The 23,378-nt window shown below is 35.7% G+C and overlaps 1 protein-coding gene and 1 non-coding gene across 3 annotated transcripts; one reads left to right on the forward strand and one right to left on the reverse strand.

Moving 5' to 3' along the window:
- Positions 1-601: 601 nt before the first annotated feature.
- On the reverse strand, positions 602-12,821 carry LOC120090004 (FAD-linked oxidases family protein). 2 transcript variants are annotated; one of them, XM_039047476.2, is made up of 18 exons: positions 12,322-12,821; positions 11,453-11,546; positions 11,255-11,355; positions 9,231-9,279; positions 8,960-9,052; positions 8,576-8,690; positions 7,105-7,165; positions 5,833-5,869; positions 5,634-5,695; positions 5,062-5,158; positions 4,050-4,124; positions 3,848-3,956; positions 3,581-3,690; positions 3,069-3,131; positions 2,642-2,721; positions 2,009-2,139; positions 1,142-1,185; positions 602-880 (listed from the first exon to the last, which is right to left on the reverse strand). In XM_039047476.2, exons 1-18 carry the CDS (start codon positions 12,582-12,584, stop codon positions 761-763), a joined length of 1,704 nt encoding a protein of 567 aa, XP_038903404.1. In that variant the 5' UTR covers positions 12,585-12,821; the 3' UTR covers positions 602-760. The 2 variants fall into 2 exon arrangements, with proteins under 2 accessions (XP_038903404.1, XP_038903405.1); XM_039047477.2 differs by lacking the exons at positions 602-880; positions 1,142-1,185 and having other exon boundaries at positions 2,061-2,280.
- A 9,830-nt stretch (positions 12,822-22,651) lies between these two features.
- Positions 22,652-22,760, forward strand: LOC120092235 (small nucleolar RNA R71). The gene has a single exon (XR_005485947.1). It is a non-coding gene; the product is annotated as a small nucleolar RNA R71 (small nucleolar RNA).
- The last annotated feature ends 618 nt before the right edge of the window (positions 22,761-23,378 follow it).

Here is a 23,378-nt window from a genome sequence, read left to right on the forward strand (position 1 = left end):
TGAATAAAGATCATAACACGATGTTGCACAAATTGGCCAACAAGAATAAAGACACTTTCTCACCATAATTAAATATCGTCGTACACCAAAAAAACTAATTCTTCAAAATATACGATAATCACGGACAACCCTAGCAAGGACACAAAACCTTCAATAAATAATTCATCTGAAAAGGAAAACATCTCCAAAAAAGAATTCGATAGGCCATAAAATATCTCGAGGTTTCCAAATAAGGAAAGTCTGAACAGCAGGAATGACGTTTGATACATCAATAGCTGAGACAACTTCTATGACAACATGCAAACGGCTAGAACCATAACACCCTGCCTTAAATAAATATATAGCCAATCTCAAAACTCTAGCACATTAAACACAACTCTGTTTTTATTAAATTTTTATTTTTAAATTGGTAGCCAAACTTACCCTAATTATTGTAGTAGTATATAGTAGCAGATCCAAAATTTTAAGTTCAAAATAGGCACAGATTTTTTTTTTCTTTTTTCCAAAAAGGTAAACTCGTGTAGAAGTATGAGATTTACATATGAATTGAGCATATACCAATCCATTATGATTTATGTCTAAATCATACGCCAATAAGAAATCAACAAAAGTGCCTATTTTCTCTATAGGGCTTTATAATCTTAAAGAGTAATAGCCACCAATCTCCATGCATCCTTTCAATCATAAAAAGAAATATATATATACTGAAATGCTTTTATTTAAGAGATGTTGACATATAAATTACATACAATGGACTTCTTCAGAAACAAATATGGGGAGGTATGAGCTTTCCTGGATTCATAATATTGTTTGGATCCAACGCTGCCTTTATTCGTTTCATTGTCCTCAATGCCTCCAACCCGAGTTCCTTTTCCAGGTACTGCAGATTCACAAAAAACATAAACTCATTCTTTGTGAATTCTCGTAACTTTATCAAGTTATCAACATGTGTAGTTTCTTTCGGCTAACATGAGTATAGTTCATTTGGTCATAGCATTATTTAACTTTGTAAAAGTCAGGTTTAAATTAGTAAATTGCTAGCTCTACTAGTTTAGGCATATAGCTCGACCAACAGGTCTAAAGTTCTGATCCACACCTCTACATGTTTAACGTTAAAAAGGCTTACGGGTTAAAGAAATACCTTCATTTTTCCTGTACCAACCCCATGCTCGCCAGTGCATGTTCCTGCCCATTAATGGTCAAAGAAAACATGCTTTAGACACGGTGACGTTTGTTTTGAATTTTGAAACAAAGGAACGTTCAGAATGCTATTGAGATGACCAGGACAAGTCTAATATATATATATACATACAAACATGCATTGGGTTTTTCTTTTTCATAGCTAAAAATGACGCAAAAAAAAAAGTACGGAAGATTGAAAATCACAAACTAACGTGAGCAAAGCTCAAGAGACGTAAACTTATACTATCGACTTTATGGACAGAAATTTGATTTCCACGTAAAAAAAAAAAGAAAAAAAATCATAAGGAAACCAACTTTCTAGAAGACCAACCAGGCTATCCAACCAAATCCAAACCAATCAACTAATGTTTTTATTTCGAATTTATAAAACTGAATTTACCAACAAATTCAAAGCGGCTCAGTTTGGTTGGTGTCTTCAGGTTTTAAGGTTCAGGTTTCCGCTTGCATCCCTATACCCTATATGACCACCACTCAGAACTAAATAGATGAATGTAACTACGGTTACGGGGGCATACATTTTCATATTAACTTCAACAACTGCCTCCATTTTCATATTAGCGTCAACAATAAAAGTGCCTCACGGTATACTGCAAGAAAAATTATACAATGCACCTTTCCCGACTTTGAAGGTTTTAGGAGAGGTTTGGACATAATGTTGACACCTTCAGATGTTTTAACTAGGAACTTAAAAACAAAAACGAAGCCACCTAGTTACAGAAGCAAGTTAACTACAAATATTGGAGCGCAAACAAAACTTGTTAATCCAACTAGGGTGGAAAGAAAAAAAGAAGGAAGAAGACAGTACCTTCCATTGACAATGCTTTAGAAACCATTAGATGGTTGAGTCTCTCAGCTTCTTTTCGTTGTCCTTCTTCCTTTGGATCAAAGAGAATCACGGTGTGAAAGTTCCCGTCACCAGCATGGGCAATGACCGTGCTGTTGTTGGTAATATATTTTCAGCCATATAAATTAGTAGAAATGTTATTTTCAGCCATTTTTGTCCTTCCAAGTGAAAAAAATTTCAAATGTGGTCCTTCATTTGATTGATTGTTTGCCTACGTTTCATTAAACTTTACACTGCATTTATTAGATTGATCATTATTTAGTATTTGATTCAAAACCGTGTTCCATTTCTTCTAATTTGGAGTTTTGAGATATATATTATTTTAACAAGAACTCCAATTTAATTATTTAGTGAACTTCTTCTGTAAACATTCAAACTATGTTAAAGCTTGACGCAATTTCGTTTAGACCGTCTTAGCCATTAGAAATTTTATGAAATTAATACTCCTGTACTTGCATGCAGTACAGTAAGATATTAGTTGTCCTGAGAAAGTTGGAAGCATTCCTCAATAATAATAAATAAATAAAAAGAAGAAGAAGAAGAAGGAGAAGAAAGGAGAGAAAAGCCTGTTGACGTAACTGAGAGAATACATACCAAATAAGTGACGACGCATCAAGCTCTCTTTTAGAACTTGATATCAATTCTGCAAGGTGTGATAGAGGAACACATACGTCCTGGATAGATAAATAAAGGGTAAAACAGTTGCATTATAGTGAAAAAAAAATAAATTAGTCATCACATAGTGCGTAATGGCCATATCTCAGAAATAAGGAAGCACCTAAACACCATGGTTGAGGTATAGTTCCCTTCTCATCTACGGAATTTCATTGCATATTTATATATCTATCTAACTCCATATCCCTCAGAGTTGAGATAAATGGAAGTATAGCTATAACAAACTATTTATAAGCGAAATAAGTGATTTTGGGATAAAAAAACTAGCATAGATTCTAAAGCAAAAGTCCATTTAAAGGAGCATAAGACTTTCAAAACTTGTGTAAATACAGTGATATGTACAGACCGTGATCATTGCCTCAAAATGGGGTACTAATGCAAAGCATGCCCATAGCGCCTCCTTCCTTATCTGCATGTAAATGATAATAATAAGAGCCAAATAGTGGTCGGCAGTAAAAGTAATTGGATAAAATTTCTTAACGGAATCCCACTTAAAATACCATAGGGTGGATCAAACAAGCGTCCAAAAAACTTCTATTACATGGTGAGAGGTGCAGGAGGGGAAAATATTGGAATTTTATTCGATGGTGGGCGGCTTGAGTTTTTAACAAGGGTAACAACTCCTCAAATAAACATATAAATCATATCCAATTGAAATGAAAAACCCTTGAGTCATCGTTCAATCAGATCCATCTAAGCTAATTCTGGCCCCAATATTTCAAAGGTCAGAAATCAAGAATTTGAAAAGCCACTTTGGGGATCCAAAGGACAAATAACTAAAAGATTGGAGTGGTTTTCGGGCAAAAAACATGCATCCTAAACAAGAATAAGGAGATCAATACACACTGTAATCTGTACCTTCCAAAGTTCTTTTTTGGCTTCTGGATCTTCAGCAAAGACAAAATCTGAGCCATTGTGTTCAGAAACTATCTTCTGAACACTTTGTGTTTGTTCACGTGAATATGCTTCTGGAAATCAGGGGGGGAAAAAAAGAATAATAAATGCAAATACTAATGAATCTGCAGGAATAGGGTAGCACTAGGTAGTCTGCTATGAACAGCAATCAATTGCCTTAGGAAAAACAAAGGAAAGCAGCATGTAAACACGAGGAATTGTCATATTCACCTGTGCCTATGAATTCAAACATTAGTGTGGGAGTTTCAGGCAAATTCTTTCCATTAGCATTATTGATAGCCCTCACTTGAACCTCGTCCAACAACTCCATTCTTGATACCTAGCGGGCATGGAGGATACTCAGAGTTCAATAAGAGTGCGGTAAACAAAGGAGAGAGAAGAAAAACAAACATATGCAACACTAAAGCTCTACCTGTATACCAGACAACATTGTTGCAATAGCAACATCTGCTGCATCTTTAATAGAAGGGAAATTACACATTGCAACCTGGACAAGTGAACTTGATCATGATTCTTCATCCCCAATTAGTAATTATATTAAACCTTTTTTTCTTTTTGATAAATAACCAAACTTTTATCGAGAAAACATGGAATAATACAGATGCAAACAAAAAACAGAGGCTAACTAAAAGAAAGGTCTCTAGTCAAGCAAGATAAATTAAGCGGATAGTTAAAAAAACTTCATAACTGAAGCCCACAAGGAAACATAGAACCCGGTGAAGATCTAAACATCATAAGGAGTTTACTCATGCTCTCTAAAGGTTCTATTGTTCCTCTCACCCAATAGACCCCACAAAATTATGCACACCCACACTTGCCACCAGAACTTTCCTTTTACCCCAAACCCTAATCATATTAAACATTAAACGCAAATTAATAATTTTTTTTGGATATTTTGTAAATGAGCAGAAGACACACCCCCAATAGTGTGAAAAAAAAAAAAAAAGGATTTAGCATTTAAAAATATGTAATTTTGCATCCAATATCTATGAAGTTTGTTTCTTGTTATTTTCAAAAAGTAGATTTGTAATGAAAAGTTTTATTTCAATTTCCAACAAAACTGACCAAGAAAGATGTTAGCAGAAACCGTTCCAAAACATGGAATTGATGCTTCATGTTAAATTAGTTCGTTGAATTTTTCAATAGTTCACAACCTTGATGCAGTTTCAACATGCTTTAGCTTTTTTTGATATAAAGTTCAACAATTAAATAGGAATTTCTTCAGAATGATGACCAAAAATCTAGCTACATGCCATACCAAAACCATTTAAAATACACGGATCTGGTCGAAAAATAGAACGATATAAACAAAGCAACTCAGAAATAAGAACTGGGAAAAGACCTCAAGTGTGCGTGTGTGCATGTCTTAAGAGACGAGTATGAGGTGTATGTGTGTTTGCACACGTGTCAGAGAGAGGTGGTACCACCGAATGCTCTGGAAGTTTCTGAAGTCTAAGAGTGATCTCAGTTATTACACCAAGAGTTCCTTCACTTCCAATCATCAGACGGGTCAAATCATACCTATGATACGAACTATGTAAGTCTGACATTTTGGAATTGTAAACAAAATATCAGAATAAGCATTGAGCACCACTCAAAGAAATGATGGTGTAATTGTAAACTCATTAGTTTAAAGCCAAGGATAGTAACGTGGAATCAAAATCCCAAGGGTATACCATCTTGAGATATTGATTATCCATACTGTTCTTGGAGTGTTGAACATTGCAAGTTCAGGGCAATGCCTTCTTGAAAACGATGGTTGTAGAAAATTGCCATTAGTTCATTTGCTCAAATCTTAGTATTCTTCCATCATAAAAGTTTTGTTTTCATCTATAAGTAAATAGATATCACACTACTTCATTTTCAATCTAAAAAAAAAAAAACCTGAATTGCCAGATGTTGTTTTCAATCTAAAGGTAAAAGGTATGCATGATTGGATTAATAACAAGAGTTCAGAAAAAATAAATAAATAGACGGTAAAGAAAGAAACACAAACCCTGCAGCACTCTTTCGAGCACGAGATGCTGTCTTGACAACATCACCATTGGCAAGGACTGCCTGCAATATATCCAACATAAGCAAGGTGGCTTTCTTTTCTCTTTCTCTTTCTTTCTTCTTCTTCTTCTTCTTCTTTTTTTTTTTTTTTTTTTTTTTTTTTGAATCTAAGCTAGACTCTAATCAATAAATAATCAAACCTTAAGGTTGATGACATTGTCGCGCATGGTACCATACCTACCTAATAATAAAATCATTAATTTCAGTAGAAATGACAATTTTATGTTTGAATCTTGACTAAATAAAATGGAGGTGAGTATGACAGTGTCATGGACTCATGAACCATAAATATTTATCTGCTATTAAAGACAATGAACACAAAGAATGCCCATTTAGCAAGAACAAGTAAAAATTTATGCAAACACTTTTTTAAATATGATTTTGAAGGACTGAAATATTTTACAATTTGGTAAAAAGAAGATTTCTTTCAAAAGCTACAATACTCTACTTGACCTTCCATGAATGTTTATAACTATCCTTGGGGTAAAAATCTATTAGAACCTTAGAAGAAATTTGGGACTTGGAACAAGTGTGACGGTAACTTGGAATGGTGTGCAGTGTTTGGATCCTATTTTTCGTTCCAGGTCATTGTCAAACTGTTCCATGTCCCAAATTTTGTACAACATTCTACTGGATTACTACTCTAAAGGTAGTTTTAAAATGAAAGTTCAAGGGTAACACTTTTGCAATCTTCAAAATAATAGGGGTATTCTTTATACAAATGGAAAAATGGAGTATTTTTTGTAATTTAGACTAAAATAATAAAATAAAAGCTAAGTAGAAATTTTCAAAGAATATATATATTTTTAAGATTCTTAAATGTTGAAAATGAATTAACAATATGTAATCCATCATTGGTGGATGAGAATTTTATCTCCTTGATTTCATTTATCGATGAAATATATTGTCTCTCTCTAAAGAAAATGGATTAACAAAAATGATAACCAAATGTTATTTCAAATTTTAAAATGGTATAAAATGCAAGTTAATTTAACTAATAATAATAAGAAGAAATTTCTTGTTTTTTGAAAGGAAACACAACTTTTCATTGAATAAATGAAAAGAGACTAATGCTCCAAGAACAAGGAAACAAAATGGCTAACTTTTCATTATTATTATTATTATTATTATTATAAATGGCTTTTCAAATCATGACTTAAGTAGTTAAACCCACAAAATATTAAATGCCCTAATATAAGTTAGAATTGATCTTATTCAAAATAATTGCAAAATTCATACGTCAAGCAATGGGAAAAAATATTATGTTTAGTACCTGAAGCAAAAGAAGAAACTTACAAAGATATGCAAATACCTTGATAAGTGGAAACGGATGACCATTATGCAGCAAATCTCCATTTATTAACAGAAAGGACATGCAATCAAACCTTGAGAAACAGAAGTAAGAGCAATACCTCACAGCTAATGAACCAGAGCATCGTGTGGCACACATACCCCCAATTGTTGCCCCAGGGCCTGATTTATCAACAGGTTCAAATAACATGAGTGATTATAAACTTATAAAAGAAGGCCAAAATAGAAAAATGATGTAAATATTTCTGTTGACCACTATCAGAGATTATTAAACATCTGGGTCACCGAAGCAGGCAGGGACAAACAATGAGTCAATGAGTATAAAAGAAATACTGAAGGTCAGAAGATTTCGAAATTTGATTAGGGATACAAGTCTGTAAACGTGGGGAACATTCCTATCCCACTACCAGAGTTAAAGGATTTTGGAACATTCAATAAAGCTGTCATATGTATTTCCGATCCTTAAGAAAACCTCTCTTCTCCATAAATTATACGTAGATTCAAGTTTTAAGCTGTCTCGATAAGATTGAACAACGTCCATTTTCCCTTGGGAGTCTTCACTCTGAGATTTTAGATAAAGCTCATTGAGAAGAGTTGTTTACACTTATGAATCTTACTAGTGTTGCATCTCTATAATACTCAAACAAAGCTTTATCCAGGATAGGGTCCAATACACATCGTTTGCCAGGTTCTGATTCTATTTTTTTTTTTCTAAAAAAAAAAATAAAAATTGATAAGAGTTGTTTTCAAAATTTTATCCCAATCAGCAAGGAAGCATTTCCTAATTTCCACCAAAGTTATCCCACAGTCTACATGCACCATCTCCTTATAACTCTTCTTCTCTAGACTTTTATTGGCTATCGGCAAGTAAGCCTCTTTAAAACTCTTTTTCTCTTTGCTTTTGAAGTAATCTCCCTTCTGGATACCTTTCCCTGCTGAAGATCCTTAAATCCTTGACATCCTTTAATTGTCTGTCACACTCTTCCTAGTTGAACTCTTTTAAAAGATTAAGAAAAGAGAACAATCCCCCAAGACCACTCCTGAAGGATTATCATATTATTTTTCCTTCCATTATTTCCAAGCATGGTAATGTCTGCAAGCGAACCTCTCTTATTAGGGGATCTTTTGTACCCATAGTACTCCATTTCTGAGTTTCCTGAAGAAACTCTAATTTCTTTGAAACGTATCAACAATCCAATGAACTGAAGTCTAGGAAGGGAAGTGAGTTGTTCTTCTCTTTAATCCTTACTTCTTTGAATGTTTTAACGCTGCAACAATTGATAGAACATAGAAAAGTGTTTTTGATCTATTTCACTCTCTTACCATGCTTGCTTCATCTGATTGCAAATATGACCATAAGAACAGAAACAATTAAGCAATTATTAGAAAGCAGGAGAGAAGAAACCCAGTGCCTTCCCCACTAATGTAGAATATTGATATTTATAAAAACAAAAACAAAAACAAACAAACAACTGTGCGTTTATATGATAAATTATTAAACAAAAACAAACAAACAACTGTGCGTTTATATGATAAATTATTAAACATTATTAGCCATATGTAACTAGTAACCTGGATCAAGAGGAAAAAATAGACCATAAGGCTCTAGGTATTCATTAAGCTCCATCCATCCAATTCCAGGCTCAACAATTACATCCATATCTTCAACATGTAATGCTTTAACTTTCTGCAAATTTAAGATGCATTCAACTGTTATAGGCAGCAACTATTGGCAGAATATATGAGCAACATAAATGCATTAAACTCAGATGTTTCAGTGATTCACACTGATAGTGCAAACAACCCAAAGGAAAATTAATTATAGGGATAGTTTCCTATTAAATAGAAACAAACAAAAAGTCCAGATCAGCTTCATAACATGTGATTATCTCAGTTCATCCATCTACTAGATATAATGAAATGCAGCACATTAGTAATAAAGTTGCATAAACATACATTCATTAGAGACATATCTATGCAAAGGCCTCCATTAGGTGCCAATGTGTGACCTTCTATAGATGTAGCTCCCCCATAAGGCACAATCGGTACCTGTAGAAAATTAAGAGAACCAGTTTGACAAACTTAAGCCATATGGAACAAGAAGAAATATATGTCAAACATCCAGCTACTTTAAGCCAAAGTTTGGTAAGTTGATAAGTGATAACTGCCAAACAGAAAATATAAAGGACAGGCGCTGTGATGGTATAAGGGAACCCGAACCACAAACCTTATATTGGTCACACAATTTTACTATTTCAGAAACTTCCTCTTCAGACCTGAAATTTACAAATCAGGATGCATTAACTTACACAAATTATTGATCAAAAAGATTGTGTTAGTCTATAACACAGAGAAGATCCTATTATATCAGAGTTGAAAACTATAAAACATAATTTGGTTAAAATCAAATACCTGAAGTGAAATGCGTTTTGCCATGAATCAAGGTCATGACAAAGAACTGGACCCAACAAGCATATAAGACATAAAATTTAATTTCTCTATTAATATTATAAAATAACTGTCCGGTTTGAAATAAAATACTTGAATTTATTCATTAATAATATTTTCCATTTATCATACAATGTTTTTCTTTTTCAATTTATATGAGCGTTTGGAGCAGCTTGGATGAATCTCAAGTCTTCAACTAATCACATGAGACAATCGCGTGCCCCTATTACATTTGGTTGTCAAAGAAGTTTACTAACTTTTCCTACAGGTACCTCCATATATTTCAAAGAAGTCCCAATTTGCTTCAACCAATTCTTCCACCATTTGTCATCAAAGTGAGGTAAGTCTAGTTTGAACCTGTAATCATGTTGCTCACACTCTCCTTCGACCTTTCTTGGGTTAAAAACAATGTTCTTTTCTTCTTCTTCACTAGATGAGTCAGAGTCGTCATTTTCTTACCTTGCAGAGGTATGGCTCAAATTTCCTTCTCTCTTTTTTTCACTTATATTTATTTGCAAAGAGTGAGTGTGAACTTTCTCCCCCCTCTCGGACCTTTTCTTCTAATTCTGTTCTCCCTTTCTTCATCTACTTTTTCTTTTTCTCGATGTTCAACTGTACTGAAATAATATTTTCTACATTTGGTTACTCAGATGGGTAATTCTTTTAAGAGAAAATTTCAGAATTGGATATTGCCCAAAGTCGGTACAGTAGTTCTTTTGACTGAAGGTTTTCAAAGGCATAAATTTGCAATGCTCTTAACATCAAGTCTTTGACAAATTCTACAAAATGAACATATTTATCTAGCAATCTCAAACATCCACATATGATTCCCATAAACAAATCGTACAATGTATCATAGTTATCCTGTATGTAGAGATCCAGATACCCAAGCGTCTATATTCTTAAATATCTTCAGTTACCAGACACTATATATATATATTTTGAGATAACCTGACACTATAATTACTTCAAAATGAGTGGCCCCTAAAGATGGTCTTGACTCACTTAGGTTTGACAAGTGACAACATGGCCATCTAACTGTAGCACAATTTGCTAGCCCCTCATCCACCAGTGTCACCTTGAGTTAATTATCACATACTTCCAATTACCACCGTAAGACCATGTAGTAAATACGACAAAAGGCTGATATAGCAGTATTACATATTTCCTGTTTATTGAATGCTAATACTTGCAAGTTGCAATTGCATATAAGGCTTTTAAAATTAAAGAATCCCGCAATTGATACCATAGATCCTGTTTGGTATCCATTTGGTTTTTGGTTTTTGTTTTTGAAAACTAAGCCTATAGACACTACTTCCACCTCCACATTTCTTCTTTGTCATCTACTTTTTCCACCTCCACATTTCTTCCTTTGTCATCTACTTTTTACCAATGGTTTAAAAAACCAAGCCAAAATTTGAAAACTAAAAAAAAAAAAAAAATAGCTTTTCAAAACTTGCTTTTGTTGTTCGAATTCGGCTAAGAATTCAACCACTGTACTTAAGAAAAATGCAAATCATGGTAAAAAATGAGAAGGAAATAGAATTAATTTTCAAAAACCAAAAACAAAAAACGAAATGGTTCAATGAGGCTTTATCTTTTCTTTTCTTGTTGTGGTGAGCATGGCATATGATTGTCAACTTCATGAATTACGGAGGCATTAGGATTGATCGAGGAAACAGAAAAAAAAAAAAAATTGCACCGTATGCAAAAGAAAATGAAGACCAAACGGCTCGTGGTGCAAGACTTAAAAGAATAAGTGACAAAAATAACAAGAAATGGAAGGACAATATTTCATCTAACCTGGGAAAAACAACCACGTCAGGGATATTAACTGCTACATGAAAGCTATTTTGTGGTTTCCCATGGAAGTACCTCTCATCATAATCTAATGTCATGTTATCCTGAGAAACCAATCGCCATGAATCATGTTAAGTAGATGGAGAAGTGCATATTTTGAAACTCAACTAATCCAAATAAATCAGAAACATAAAAACTTACCTTACAAATTCTTCCCAATTCATTAATGAACACTTGTGAAATATCATTGTGCGAGCCTTTGACAACATACTCGGTACTATCTTTGCCCCCGAAGCTGATATTTCTCAATCCAGAATTGCGGATCATAATCAATTTCAATATCCAGGCAAATCTTTATAGAGCCCAAACAATGTAAAAGCTTTCAAAAACAATAATAATTTTAAATTAGCCTTATAATTGTCAATTCGGTTTGACCCCATAGGAATATGAAGGAGCTTAAACCATAAGTTTCAGTGTTTTAGATATGAAGACTAAGAGTAACAAGACTACTACCATTAACTTTTCAATCTTTTTATCAGGAACTAGACGAAGTTCACATCCGATGAATAGCACAAATGTAGATGACCAAGTCATCAGACCAACATTAAGAAAGTAACATTTAAAACGTTTTAAGTAAAAAGTGTTCAAATCACACATGTATAGACTTTCTGAGGGAACTATATGATCAAGAGCAGCTCAAGCTATACTATGGGATGTTCATCTGATCAAGACAAATCATTCATTTCAGCTACCGAATATTAAGGGCTGATTGATTGATGTTTTTAAAAGAAACAGCTTTCTGCCATTCCAAGCAACAATTAGGAGAAAACACGTTTCGGTCCTAAAGTTTGTTTTCTCAAAGCTAGATAATACAAATGAACTAATATTGAGACTAAGTGACATAAATCTTTCACTACAAGCCACACCAAACAACAATAAAATTTCATAAACAGAACTTGAAAGTCGCGTTCTAATGCAGCTCAGCTCCACTGCTGATGTCTTCAGCCAAGTGCAAGACCGATACAGAAACAAAACTAAATAGAGAAACAAAAAGCTTACACAGTACGCACCGATCGTGGATATCGGAATCGTCACAGAACGATGGATTGGACCGGAGCTGAAACTGAAACGCAAGCGAACCAGTTGCAAAAGCGAAAGGAACCACGGAGCTCGACCACAACAAGAATCGGCGGCCACCGTTCTGAGAGGAAGAAATTTTGGCAATGAAAGATGTTTGAGCCCCGAGATTCTGAAACGTAGCGCCACGGAAAAAGGAGTGGTATAGGGATTTGGAGGAGGAACGGAAGCGAGAAAACCAAGAAGAAAACGCCATTGTTTCGAGCTTCAGAGACTCTTCAGCAATCTCAAAACTCGGCGTCAGCCAAAATCTGTGGCGGCATGTGAATGAATGAATGAATGAAGAATACTTTTATGGAATCAATCAACCTCGATCCGCCATAGCAGTGCCACGGTTTGAACTTCGAATTGAAATGCAGCTGCTGGACATTGCAAATGGAAGATGTTCACTGGATATGACGGGATAACCTTACCAAAAGTGGGAGTATAGGTTGAATTGATATTATTGGAAGAGAAATTATTTCAAAAAGGTAAAATTATTGAAAATAATAAAAGTTTAGAACTATTAAGGATAGACAGTGATAGAATTCTATTAGTGTCTATCAATATTTGATAAATATTTATATTATAGAAGTTTATCAGCATCTATCATCGATAGTTCTAAAATTTTACTATATTTTGATTTATTTTTTATATTTAAAAATAACCATTATTCTAATTTGAAAAATTTTAATCTTTTTAACTCAATCCTTAAGTTGGATTCGAATTTTTAAAAGCGATAATGGATTGAAAAATTGGCCCAAAATGATTTTGACCTTTTGTTGGCATATCATCATTGAGCAATTTTAAAAAATTACCCTTGTTCCTTAATTTTTTTTTCCTTCTTCTCTCGGCCAACCACTCTTCTTCTCTGGTGTTTCTTTTTTCTTCTTTTTCTCCCACACGAACAACTTTGGCAAAAATAAGCACCAGTTCCAACGAGTTACACGAGCAGCTCTGGTGCACCAGTTTGTGTTGCAGAGAGAGAATAATAGTGTGAGAGAACAAGGAAGATGAGAGCAATCTGTGGCTGAGGGAAAAGAGCAAGTGAACGAGAGAACGAGAGAGCAAGAAAGCTCATTCCGTGTGCAACGGGTTTCATTTTGGTAATTTCACCTAGATTTGATGTCAACAAAGGATAAAAAAACTCATTTAAAAAAACGAGACAGATCTCATTTTTTCACTCCAATTTGAGTCATTCGTACATTCCTTTTTAAAATATGACGTGTCTATTTTTTATCATCACTAATCTTATACTATCAACTTTTGTTTGTGAAAAACTTTAATAAATGAAATATAAGTTTTTGAGGATCCCATATTGTTAAGATTAACAAGTGGAACTACTTTTAAACCTCACCTTAAGTTATGGGTTTGGGTCTAGGGATACCCATGTTTTAGAGGGATGAGAAATAGGCAAATGTGGGTACGTTGGTCATCCTCACATGCGTGTCGTTGGACATGGCAAGATGAAGCGAGGCCCGTGTGTGTGGATTTAATTTTATTAAAAAAAATATTTATTTATTTTATTTATTTATCTTATTACAAAAATCAATTTTCATCTGTTTGTTTAGCCATCCGATATTAGCGTGGTCATCCGCGTTTTACATGATCGCCTGTCTCCTCGGTTCGTGCATGTCCTCCGCCCATGCGTTTTTATAGTTGGGCTCGTTGCTTATAAATTGATTTTCTTTCAAAAGAAGCAAATCAAAATTTAATTATTCTCTTCATTATCGAGTGCACCATTCCTTTCTGTTATTTGATTTATTCTCGTTTCCCCAGCAAAAAATAGTAGAAAGAGTATGAGTTTTCCGAACGGTTCTAGTGAAATTTCATTCGAGACGGTATTATTTGGGTTGTTTTATCCTGGAGACGGCGAGGCCATTATTGAACTACTTGCACAAGGGGTAGAGTAGTGAAATGTCTTAAAGAAAGCGAGCTATACGAATCAGCTTGTAATATTTTTTGTTTTGCATGTTAATTTACGATGTTCAGCACCGTTCAATCGTTACTCTCTTCTATCCACCGGAGGTAGCCATTCCAACAATTTTAAGACAAGATTCATCTGTCACTGCTGTGATGGCCCTATCAACTCAGAACGACATTATGTCCTCTGACCTCAACCGTTCATTCCATTTTGAAGGAGCGAACTTCAAATGATGGAAGCAGAAGATGTTGTTCTTCCTCGACGTCTATACTGTGAAGAAGCCAACTATCCCAAAGGAAGATCTAACTGAACAACATATCAAAGATGCAGTTGGTTGGGAAGAAAATGATCTTTTATGCAAAAAAAATCATGTTAAATGGTTTGGCTGATGATTTATATAACTATTACAACACAACGAAGACATCAAAAGAAGTATAGGATGCTTTGCAGAAAAACTATGATATCGAGGAGGCTGGTACAAAAAATATGTCATCAGTCGTTACTTGAAGTTCCAAATGACGGATGACAAATCTGTGGAGACCCAATCCCATGAATTGCAGAAGATAGCCCACGAAATTATAAGCGAAAGGATGCCCCTGAATGAGCAATTTCAAATTGCTGTCATTATTGACAAATTGCCTCAACTGTGGAAGGACTTTAAGAATACCTTAAGACATAAGACCAAGAGTTCTCCTTAGAGAGTTTGATCACCCGTCTGAGGATTGAGGAGGAAGCCCGAAAGCAAGACTAAAGAAGGAAGTAAACATTATACCGAGAAAGTCGTCTCAACTATTGTGAAACCTGACCAAAAGCAAAAGGGAATCAGGAGGAAAGGTCAGAACCGTAGATTCAGCAACCAAAACAATCATAAGAAATAGAAACTCCCTTCTGGAGAAAAGGTATAGTTCCTCTACTTTAACTGTAATAAACCTGGGCATATGCCTCTAAACTATATGAACATGCATCGTTCTGCTGAGCAGGCGAACCTGACGGAAGAGTCTTTAGTAACCATGATCACAGAAGTAAATATGATTGATGGCTCTGAGAGGTGGTGGATAGACAATGGCGCTACGCGCCATGTCTGTCATGACTTTAGTCTCTTTAAATCTTATACTAAAACTAAGAATAAAAATATATTGTTGGAGGATAACCACTCAACGAAAGTTGCTGAAATTGGTGAAGTTGATCTGAAGTTTACCTCTAGGAAGACTCTCACTTTGAAGGAAGTCCTGCACACTCCAGAGATAAGAAAGAATCTAGTCTTGGACTATCTCCTCAACAAGGCCGACTTCACTCAAACGATAGAGGAAAATTTATATATCCTCACTAAGAATAATATTTTCGTAGGGAGAGGTTATGCAACTGATGGCATGTTTAAATTAAATCTAGACTTGAATAAAATGTATTCTTCTATCTATATGTCATGTCCATTCAACGTTTGGCATACTAGACTTTGTCATGTTAATAAAAGATTAATTAGTAACATGATTAGGTTGGAAATGATTCCTAAGTTATCTATGGATGATTTCGATAAATGTGAATATTGTAGTCAGGTTAAAATAACTAACACTTAGCATAAATTTGTATTTAGGGAATCTGAGCCTTTAGATTTAATTCATTCTAACTTATGTGAATTCGATGGTGTCTTGACTAGAAATAGTAAAATATACTTTATCACTTTTATTGATGATTGTTCTTATTTCACGTTCATATATTTGCTGAAAAATAAAAGTAAAGTAGAAAACCAATTTAATTGAAAGGTTAAAAGACTTCGTAGTGATAGGGGAACTGAGTACGACTCTGACAGTTTTAATGAATTTTATTACTTGCATGGAATAACACACGAAAAGACTATACCTCATTCTCTTGAAATGAACAGAAATGCAAAAAGAAAAAATAGAACTCTATATGAATTAGTAGTTGCTATTTTGCTTAATTCAGGAGCTGCGTCTTATTGGTGGGTTGAAATTGTCCTTATTAAGTCCTAAATAGAATACCAAAATCTAAAAGCATAACTTTACTTTATGAAGTCCTTAAGAATAAGAAACCTAACTTGTCATACTTTAGAACTTGGAAGTGTCTAGCCTTTGTAAGAATACCTGACCCCAAAAGAAGAAAGCTTACTAGTAGAGTCTATGAATGTGTCTTTATAGGTTATGTCATACATAGTAAAGTCTATAGGTTCTATGACCTAGTAAACCAAATGATCTTTGAGTCAAATGATGTCGATTTCTTTGAGGATAGATTTCATTTTAAATCTAGGAATAATGGGGGCTCGAGTTCTAGCAGTTTACCACCTATTAGATGCCTACTCCAAATGAAGAAGTTGACCCAAAGCTTAGGAGAAGCAAAAGAAATAGAACTTTCAAGGACTTCAAGAATGACTTCTAGATCTATAACGTAGAAGAAGATCCTAAATACCTAAAAGAAACCATGTCCTTTGTAGATGCCAACTTATAGCAAGAAGATATAGATGGTGAAATGGACTTTCTTAAGTCAAATAAGACTAGGCACTTAGTAGACCTACCCCCGGGTTGCAAGGCAATAGGATTCAAGTGGACCATAAGAAAGAAGCTTAGACTTAATGGAACAATAGACAAGTTTAAAGCCAGGTTAATACAAGTTATTGTATCTCTTCCATGTACAAAAATAAGAGAAAGGCATGAAGTTTCAACATTCTTTACCAAAGAATGTATACAAAAAAATGGAGTATGCGATCACATACTCTCAATATCTAACATATCTAAATTTCAGATTGATATTGCTATCTTTGTGCAGAATACCCTTTAGCACAACCAGATGAACACACGATCGCATAAGCCAAGTACCCACTGACACGATCAAACAAGAACTGCCAGAAAAGCGGATGATCGCATTGCCATAAGCGATGAGGCTTGACATGACATGGGCGGTGGGAGTCAAATCACAGATTATGTTGGTAGTTGGCAAGAGAACTTTGTGAAGATTCAATGAACCCCTGACACATTTCAGACAGCGCGACAGGATATGGAATTTAATGCGCCCCATCAATGCAATCATGAGAAAGATAAGATTTAAAAAAAGAAGAAGAAGAAGAAGAAGAAAATCATCCTCGAACACCTATAAATACCCATGCAATTTTCATGCAAAGAATACAATAGTGGGAAATGAGAAAATTCTGAAAGGAAACTTTGCTAAAAAAACCTTCCTATATTTCTATAGAAATTTCCTAGTGAGAGCTTAGGATTCCTGTGAGAAAGGAAGAAGGATACCACTGTTTAATGTTCTAAGTGAAGCAGCCGTTAAAGGAGTTGTAGGGAGCAAGGCATTGCAGACCACGACTTGATTCTATACTATTTTCTTTTCCTTTGTGTATTTGCATTATACTTTCTTTTTTGACAAATTAGACTATGCAATATGAATACATGTTCATCTTATCTTCTGTCCATCTTTTCCATCAATATCTGCATAAATAATTTGTTAAATGGGTTGAGAAGTGTGCAACTGACACTGCTAAACACCAAGATGTTGGGATTGGTATCCTAAATCTCTTTGTAATCTCATAGTTTGTAAACTTTGTATAAACATATTGTTGTTAATAAAATAAGTGTTATTTGATAAGCATATACACAATCTAATAAACTAAGATCCGATGTTATTTTATGTAATTTAAACAAGTATGTAGAGACATACAAGTGGATCTTGTTTAAATAATAACCTAAACGGTCTGTAGTAGATGGATAAGGCTTGGATACCTTATCCTGATGACAATACGGATACGACCCACTTTGTAGGTGTTACAAGTGTTGTAAACTGCTACAAATGATCTGATCTATCATTCATGTGGAGACATATGGACGAGGGTTGATGCTTGATTTTATTAAGTGAATTATGGATGATATGCAATGGTGAAATTACGTTGTGCACTTAAGTTTTCTCAGCGGAATCCAAGTGTAAATTCCACTGAGTTTCCTGGTAAGTCCAGGGTCGAACTCAGGGACTTGTGAAAATAGATTGCGATGGTAATTTTTATGAAAACTTTATGGTGACCTGTAACTCAATTAAATGTTGGTTTGTTGTTGATTGCGTTGATGAAAAATAAACAAATGCGGCAGATTTGAGAAAAGTCAGTTGTGTGATAGATACACTGAGTATGCGGATGAACAGGTTGAAAGGGTCTTTAGTTAGTGTTACTTGGGAATGCGTCGAACTATGCGATCATGCTACAACCATGCACAACAAGTCATTTTCTAATGCAAATGCGATGCTTCTAAGTCTAGGACGCATGTGTTGAATGCAAAAGTGTCCATAGAGTTTATTCCTAAGTCTCTACTCTTGTCCTATATGATGATGCAAGATGTATAAAGGCAAGGTGACCGCACACAATCATATCCTATCTCTAGAATGCATGTGATGCGTTAGTAACAAACAATGCTTATTCCTAAGCTCCTATCTCTTGCTTATGCATTATAATCTGACTCTCCCGAGCCTAGATTCTAACCTGACCTTCCCAAGCCTAGGTTCTGTCCTTAGACTACCCTCCCGAGTATCTCTAATGGACGAATGAAGCATACATAATACAAGATAATCGCATAGAATGAAGATTCCCTAGTTGTGCTAGCTAAATGTTTCTCAACCCATTCAACTGATTTAGCTACTCATGCGTAAATAATAGAGAATGAACAGGTATAGAGAAGTAGATTCCATTTCGATAAATGAGTGGAGTACAAAATAACAATAGAAGTTAAAGGTAAAGAGCCTGGTAACAATTCCTTGCTGACCGAGGCTTTTATACTGTAAATCTCTATTCGGTTCCAAAGATGTTCCCGTTTCTGCAGGTGTCGGCCCTCTCTCTATCATTGAAGCTTCCGGGGCTCTTCCAAGCTTACTGGAACGATCTGTCAGCAGCATCTTCCTCTCTCGCATCCGCTTTAAACGAAAGGAAAACTATGAACAAAGACGTGTGAACTAAAGTATGAAATTTTGAGCTGCTGAACCCCTTTTCTGAAGGTCGCCCTTGGTATTTATAGAACATCCAGGGTGAGCGGTGGATTCTCTCTCATGATTGCACGGATGGGACAGCTTTAATTCTCCTAACTGATGCGTCAAATATTTGTCACTGAAAAGCTGATGTACTTGTGATCATTATCGGCTGTCAACTTAATTCGGATTCGACTGTCATCAGCTTTCTGTCTCATTGCGATTAATTAGCCTTTCACTCAGATGCGCCCACCATGTTGCGCTGACCAAGTTGCGGTGATCCTTCTCGAGCGAATATTTGTGAACACATCACCACAAATCCTTGCGGTGATGTTGTGTTCAACCAATGATTTCCTATGATCGCAATTTCCGCCTTGCGTTATCACATATTCTGCACATAAATTATAAAAATCAACTGTTCTAATGCGATGAACGCATGTGATCGCAATATTATGAAATTGATGCTTAATGGACGCAATTTAACATGTTTTATCAACACAAGCCAGCATTGTTTAAGAACTTAGCACTATGATAACGTGCATTTCTGCCCGTTATCACACCCTCAAATTTAAACAATGCTTGTCCTCAAGCATAAGCTAAAGACTTCTTTTAGCAAGTCAACCGCAATGTCCTTTTCCTAGATTTCTCAAGGATACTTCGTTCAAATCCTATATACCAAAGTTTCCTTAAGTCTTATTCAAGTCTCCTCTTAAAATATTTCTAAGACCTAGGGACCACTAGCTTATCCTTAAAAAAGACTTTACTAACTTCTAGGACATCGCATGATTTATTTCAAAGAAAAAAAAATTCACCGAGGTGTCAAATGATTTTATCCTTGCATATTTCTTGACATTATTATTTTTTTCTGACCTTGCGCTGATCCAAGTGTCTTGCCTTCGTTTTGGTTTGTCCCCACGTATGTCATGCAGACATCCAACTACGAGCAATGCGCTCTTTCTCAGACTAAACTCGTACCTTTTTGCAGCTGAGTTGCGGTCATTTATTTAAGCGTTGATCCTAGTGACTTACTTTTGTTTTCGCTTGCCCACACGTGTGTCATGCGGACATCCAACTACGGGTAAATGCCTTTCACAACTTAACTCTTATCAACATAGGTTTCCCATTGCGTTGACAGTGGAGTTGATATTCTCAATTTTTTTTTTCAAAATAGCAAGGTCGAAAATAAATACCTCACCCCCAAATTTTAAATGCGGTAATGTCCTCATTGCCAAAAGATTAAGATAAGTCATGCGATGTTCATAGAAAGCTTCGTAAAGAGAGTTTGAAAGACAGCTAGTAAACCCCTAACTTCTAGAAATATTTCATGAGGTGACTATCTTAAAGTTAAGATGACTCTAGTATATACGAAAGAAATAGAAGCATGTTTTTCATCATTGAAATCATACTTAAAAAAGACACAGCATGCGGCGATTTACTAAATTTATCTATGTCATATGATTGCGGTGATATAAGTTTTAAAACTAACATGCGATGCGATAACGAAAAATTTGAAATAAAGATAAGGAAGAATACACCCCCAAATTTGCGCTGTTGCCCACATTGTGTATTGACACATCCATCTTTGCGGCGATCTATCTTCTTTGGATTGCAGTGACGGAGTGAGATAATTTGCTACTTCAAGTAGCATCTCTGCAACCCTGTGCCTTAATCGTTGTAAATAAACAGAGAGAGGGTCAAATAATTTTAAACAAAACAAAATATATCCTTTTTTTTAAAAAAAAAAAATAAGAATAGTGTAGATAGATAGTCAGTATAACAAAGTAATTGCGATAATAGATAATAACGAGTAAGATAAAAGTTCATTAAGTAATGATGTAAGAAAAAGGATATTCAAAAGGATTGCGTCCCTGATGAGGTTGAATCAGATAATCAGGGACCACTTATTCCAGGCTGGTTTGTTCACGTCCATGGTGGCTTTTCTCTCTTTTACTTGTCCTTTGGGATCTTTGCTGCCTTAATCCGGAGTTTTTCCCCATGAATGCTCATTACAATTTCCCCCTTACGCACATAAATTTGAGCGTGACTGGTTGAAAGGAAAGGTTGTCCCAATATGATGGACGCATCTTCATCCGTTTTATAATCCAAAATGAGGAAGTCTGCCGACAGGATGAATTTATCGATTGAAATTATGGCATCTTTCAACTCTCCTCAGGATGTATTCGAGATCTGTCCGCAAGCAGGAGAGTTTCCTTTGTGGGCGTAAGTGTGCCGACATTTAATTGTTTGAAGATTGATAGCGACATTATGTTTATACTTGCCCCAAGATCGCATAGTGCTTGGCCACTGTAGGTCCCTCCAATAGAGCATGGTATCGTGAAGATTCCTGGGTCGCCCATTTTAGGTGGGATCATAGCATTTTGCGTTGCAACTACTATTGCAATCTTTTCTTTCGCATTTTGTTCCTCTTTCAATCTTTGTAGAGTTACTGGTGGTTGAACTTTTTTTGTCTCAAGATCTAGAGGCTTAAGGGTGGACGCAACTTCAGGGTCTATTTTCTCGGGCTTCTCCAAACTATGGGTCAATGGGTCCTTGGTTGTCATCGCATTCAAGTTGGTCACAATGGGCTTCTCCCCTTCTTCCGCAATCATGTTGTCGCTTAGCAAGGAGACTGCTAAGCATTGTTCCTTCCCGTTACCCCTAGCATTGCGAAGAAGCTCAGTTGAGCTCGGCAACGCTCCTTGCAGTGTATTTGCTCACCCGCAATTTGTCCCATTTGAATTTCGAGACTTCTAATGGATGTAGCTTGATTCTGAAGTACTGATTCATTTTTCTCAAAGTATTGCTTCAACAAGCTCTCTAAGGACGAAGATTGTGGTGTTTGTGAGCTGCTAGCTTGGCTATGCGCTGGACCGTTGTTTTGCGGGAAAAACCCGGGTGGCTCTCCTTTTTGCGCCACTGGTTGGAAACTTTGTTGTTGATTTTTCCACGCAAAATTTGGGTGGTTTTGCCACCCGGGGGTATATGTATCGGAATAGGGATTATTTCTCATAAAGCATATCGACTGCAGGTTTGTTGGGCATTCTTCCATCAGGTGAGCATCTCCGCAAATGACACAACTTGCGGTCGTTTGAGTAATTGCGCTGACCTGCCCTTTCTTTGCTCCCATATTATTAATTGCGATGCCTTGTATCAAACTCATCATCGCAGTCATTTGATTTTGCAGGGATGCAATGGCCTCATTGTTTGCGTCATTATCTTTAATTATTAATCTCTGATCGCTTTCCCTCCAATCCTCGTGATTTTTGGAAATACGATCAAGTGTACTCTTTGCCTCCTCATATGTCTTGTCGAGCAGACCACCAACGGCTACCGCATTGGCAGCGGTCTGCGAAGAGGAATTTAGTCATTGGTAGAAAATCTCCATTTGTAGGCAGTCTGGTAAGCCATTATGTGGACAGTCTCTTATCAACCGCTTGAACCTCGCCCAGGCATCGCTGAGCGATTCGTCATCTTTCTATTCAAAATTTGTTATTAATTTCCTTCTAGCATTCTAGATTGGTGCGAAATACTTCTTCATAAACTTTTCCACCACTTGTTCCCACGAAGTTATCTCTCCCGATTTGAGAGAATATGCCCATTTCCTCGTCTGATCATATAAAGAAAATGGAAATAGAGTTAGTCGAACTTCTTCGGTGGAGATATTCGAGAACACAAAAGAGTTATAGATTTCTATGAAACTCGGGAAGTAGGTGTGTGGGTCTTCGCCACGCCTTCCTCTAAACTGCCCAGCGGCCTGGATCATCTGCAACATTATCGGCTTCATTTCAAACCTCAATCCATCTAACGTCGGCTTTATGATTCTTGGAGAGAAATCATAGAGGTTAGGTGACGCATAGTCCCGGTGAGGTCATTCGCCAGAAGGATGGGGTTGGCCATTATATTATTCGCGTTAGCGACCCTTGCGTCTAGTTATTCCGCCATTCTTGGTGTTCTATCTTATTGTTGGCAACTGTCTCTTAGTCTGCGTCTGAATGTCCTCTCAATCTCCAGGTCGTAATTCGCCAGAGATTGAGAGTCTGCAAAGAAATCAGAAAAATTACCGTTAGCACACCATTTTTGCCGAAGTCCCTGGCAACGGCGTCAAAAACTTATTGCTTGATTTTATGA

This window comes from Benincasa hispida, chromosome 11, assembly GCF_027475165.1.
Source record: "Benincasa hispida cultivar pf3 chromosome 11, pf3_genome.v1.1, whole genome shotgun sequence".
NCBI lineage: Eukaryota > Viridiplantae > Streptophyta > Magnoliopsida > Cucurbitales > Cucurbitaceae > Benincasa > Benincasa hispida.

Coding starts and splice junctions, on each gene's coding strand:
- LOC120090004 (XM_039047476.2), bottom strand. CDS start 12,584: ATGGCGTTTTCTTCTTGGTTTTCTCGCTTCCGTTCCTCCTCCAAATCC. Junction 9,053..9,230: donor AATTGTGTGACCAATATAAG/GTTTGTGGTTCG, acceptor AATTTTCTACAG/GTACCGATTGTGCCTTATGG. Junction 3,691..3,847: donor GTTTGAATTCATAGGCACAG/GTGAATATGACA, acceptor CCTGATTTCCAG/AAGCATATTCACGTGAACAA.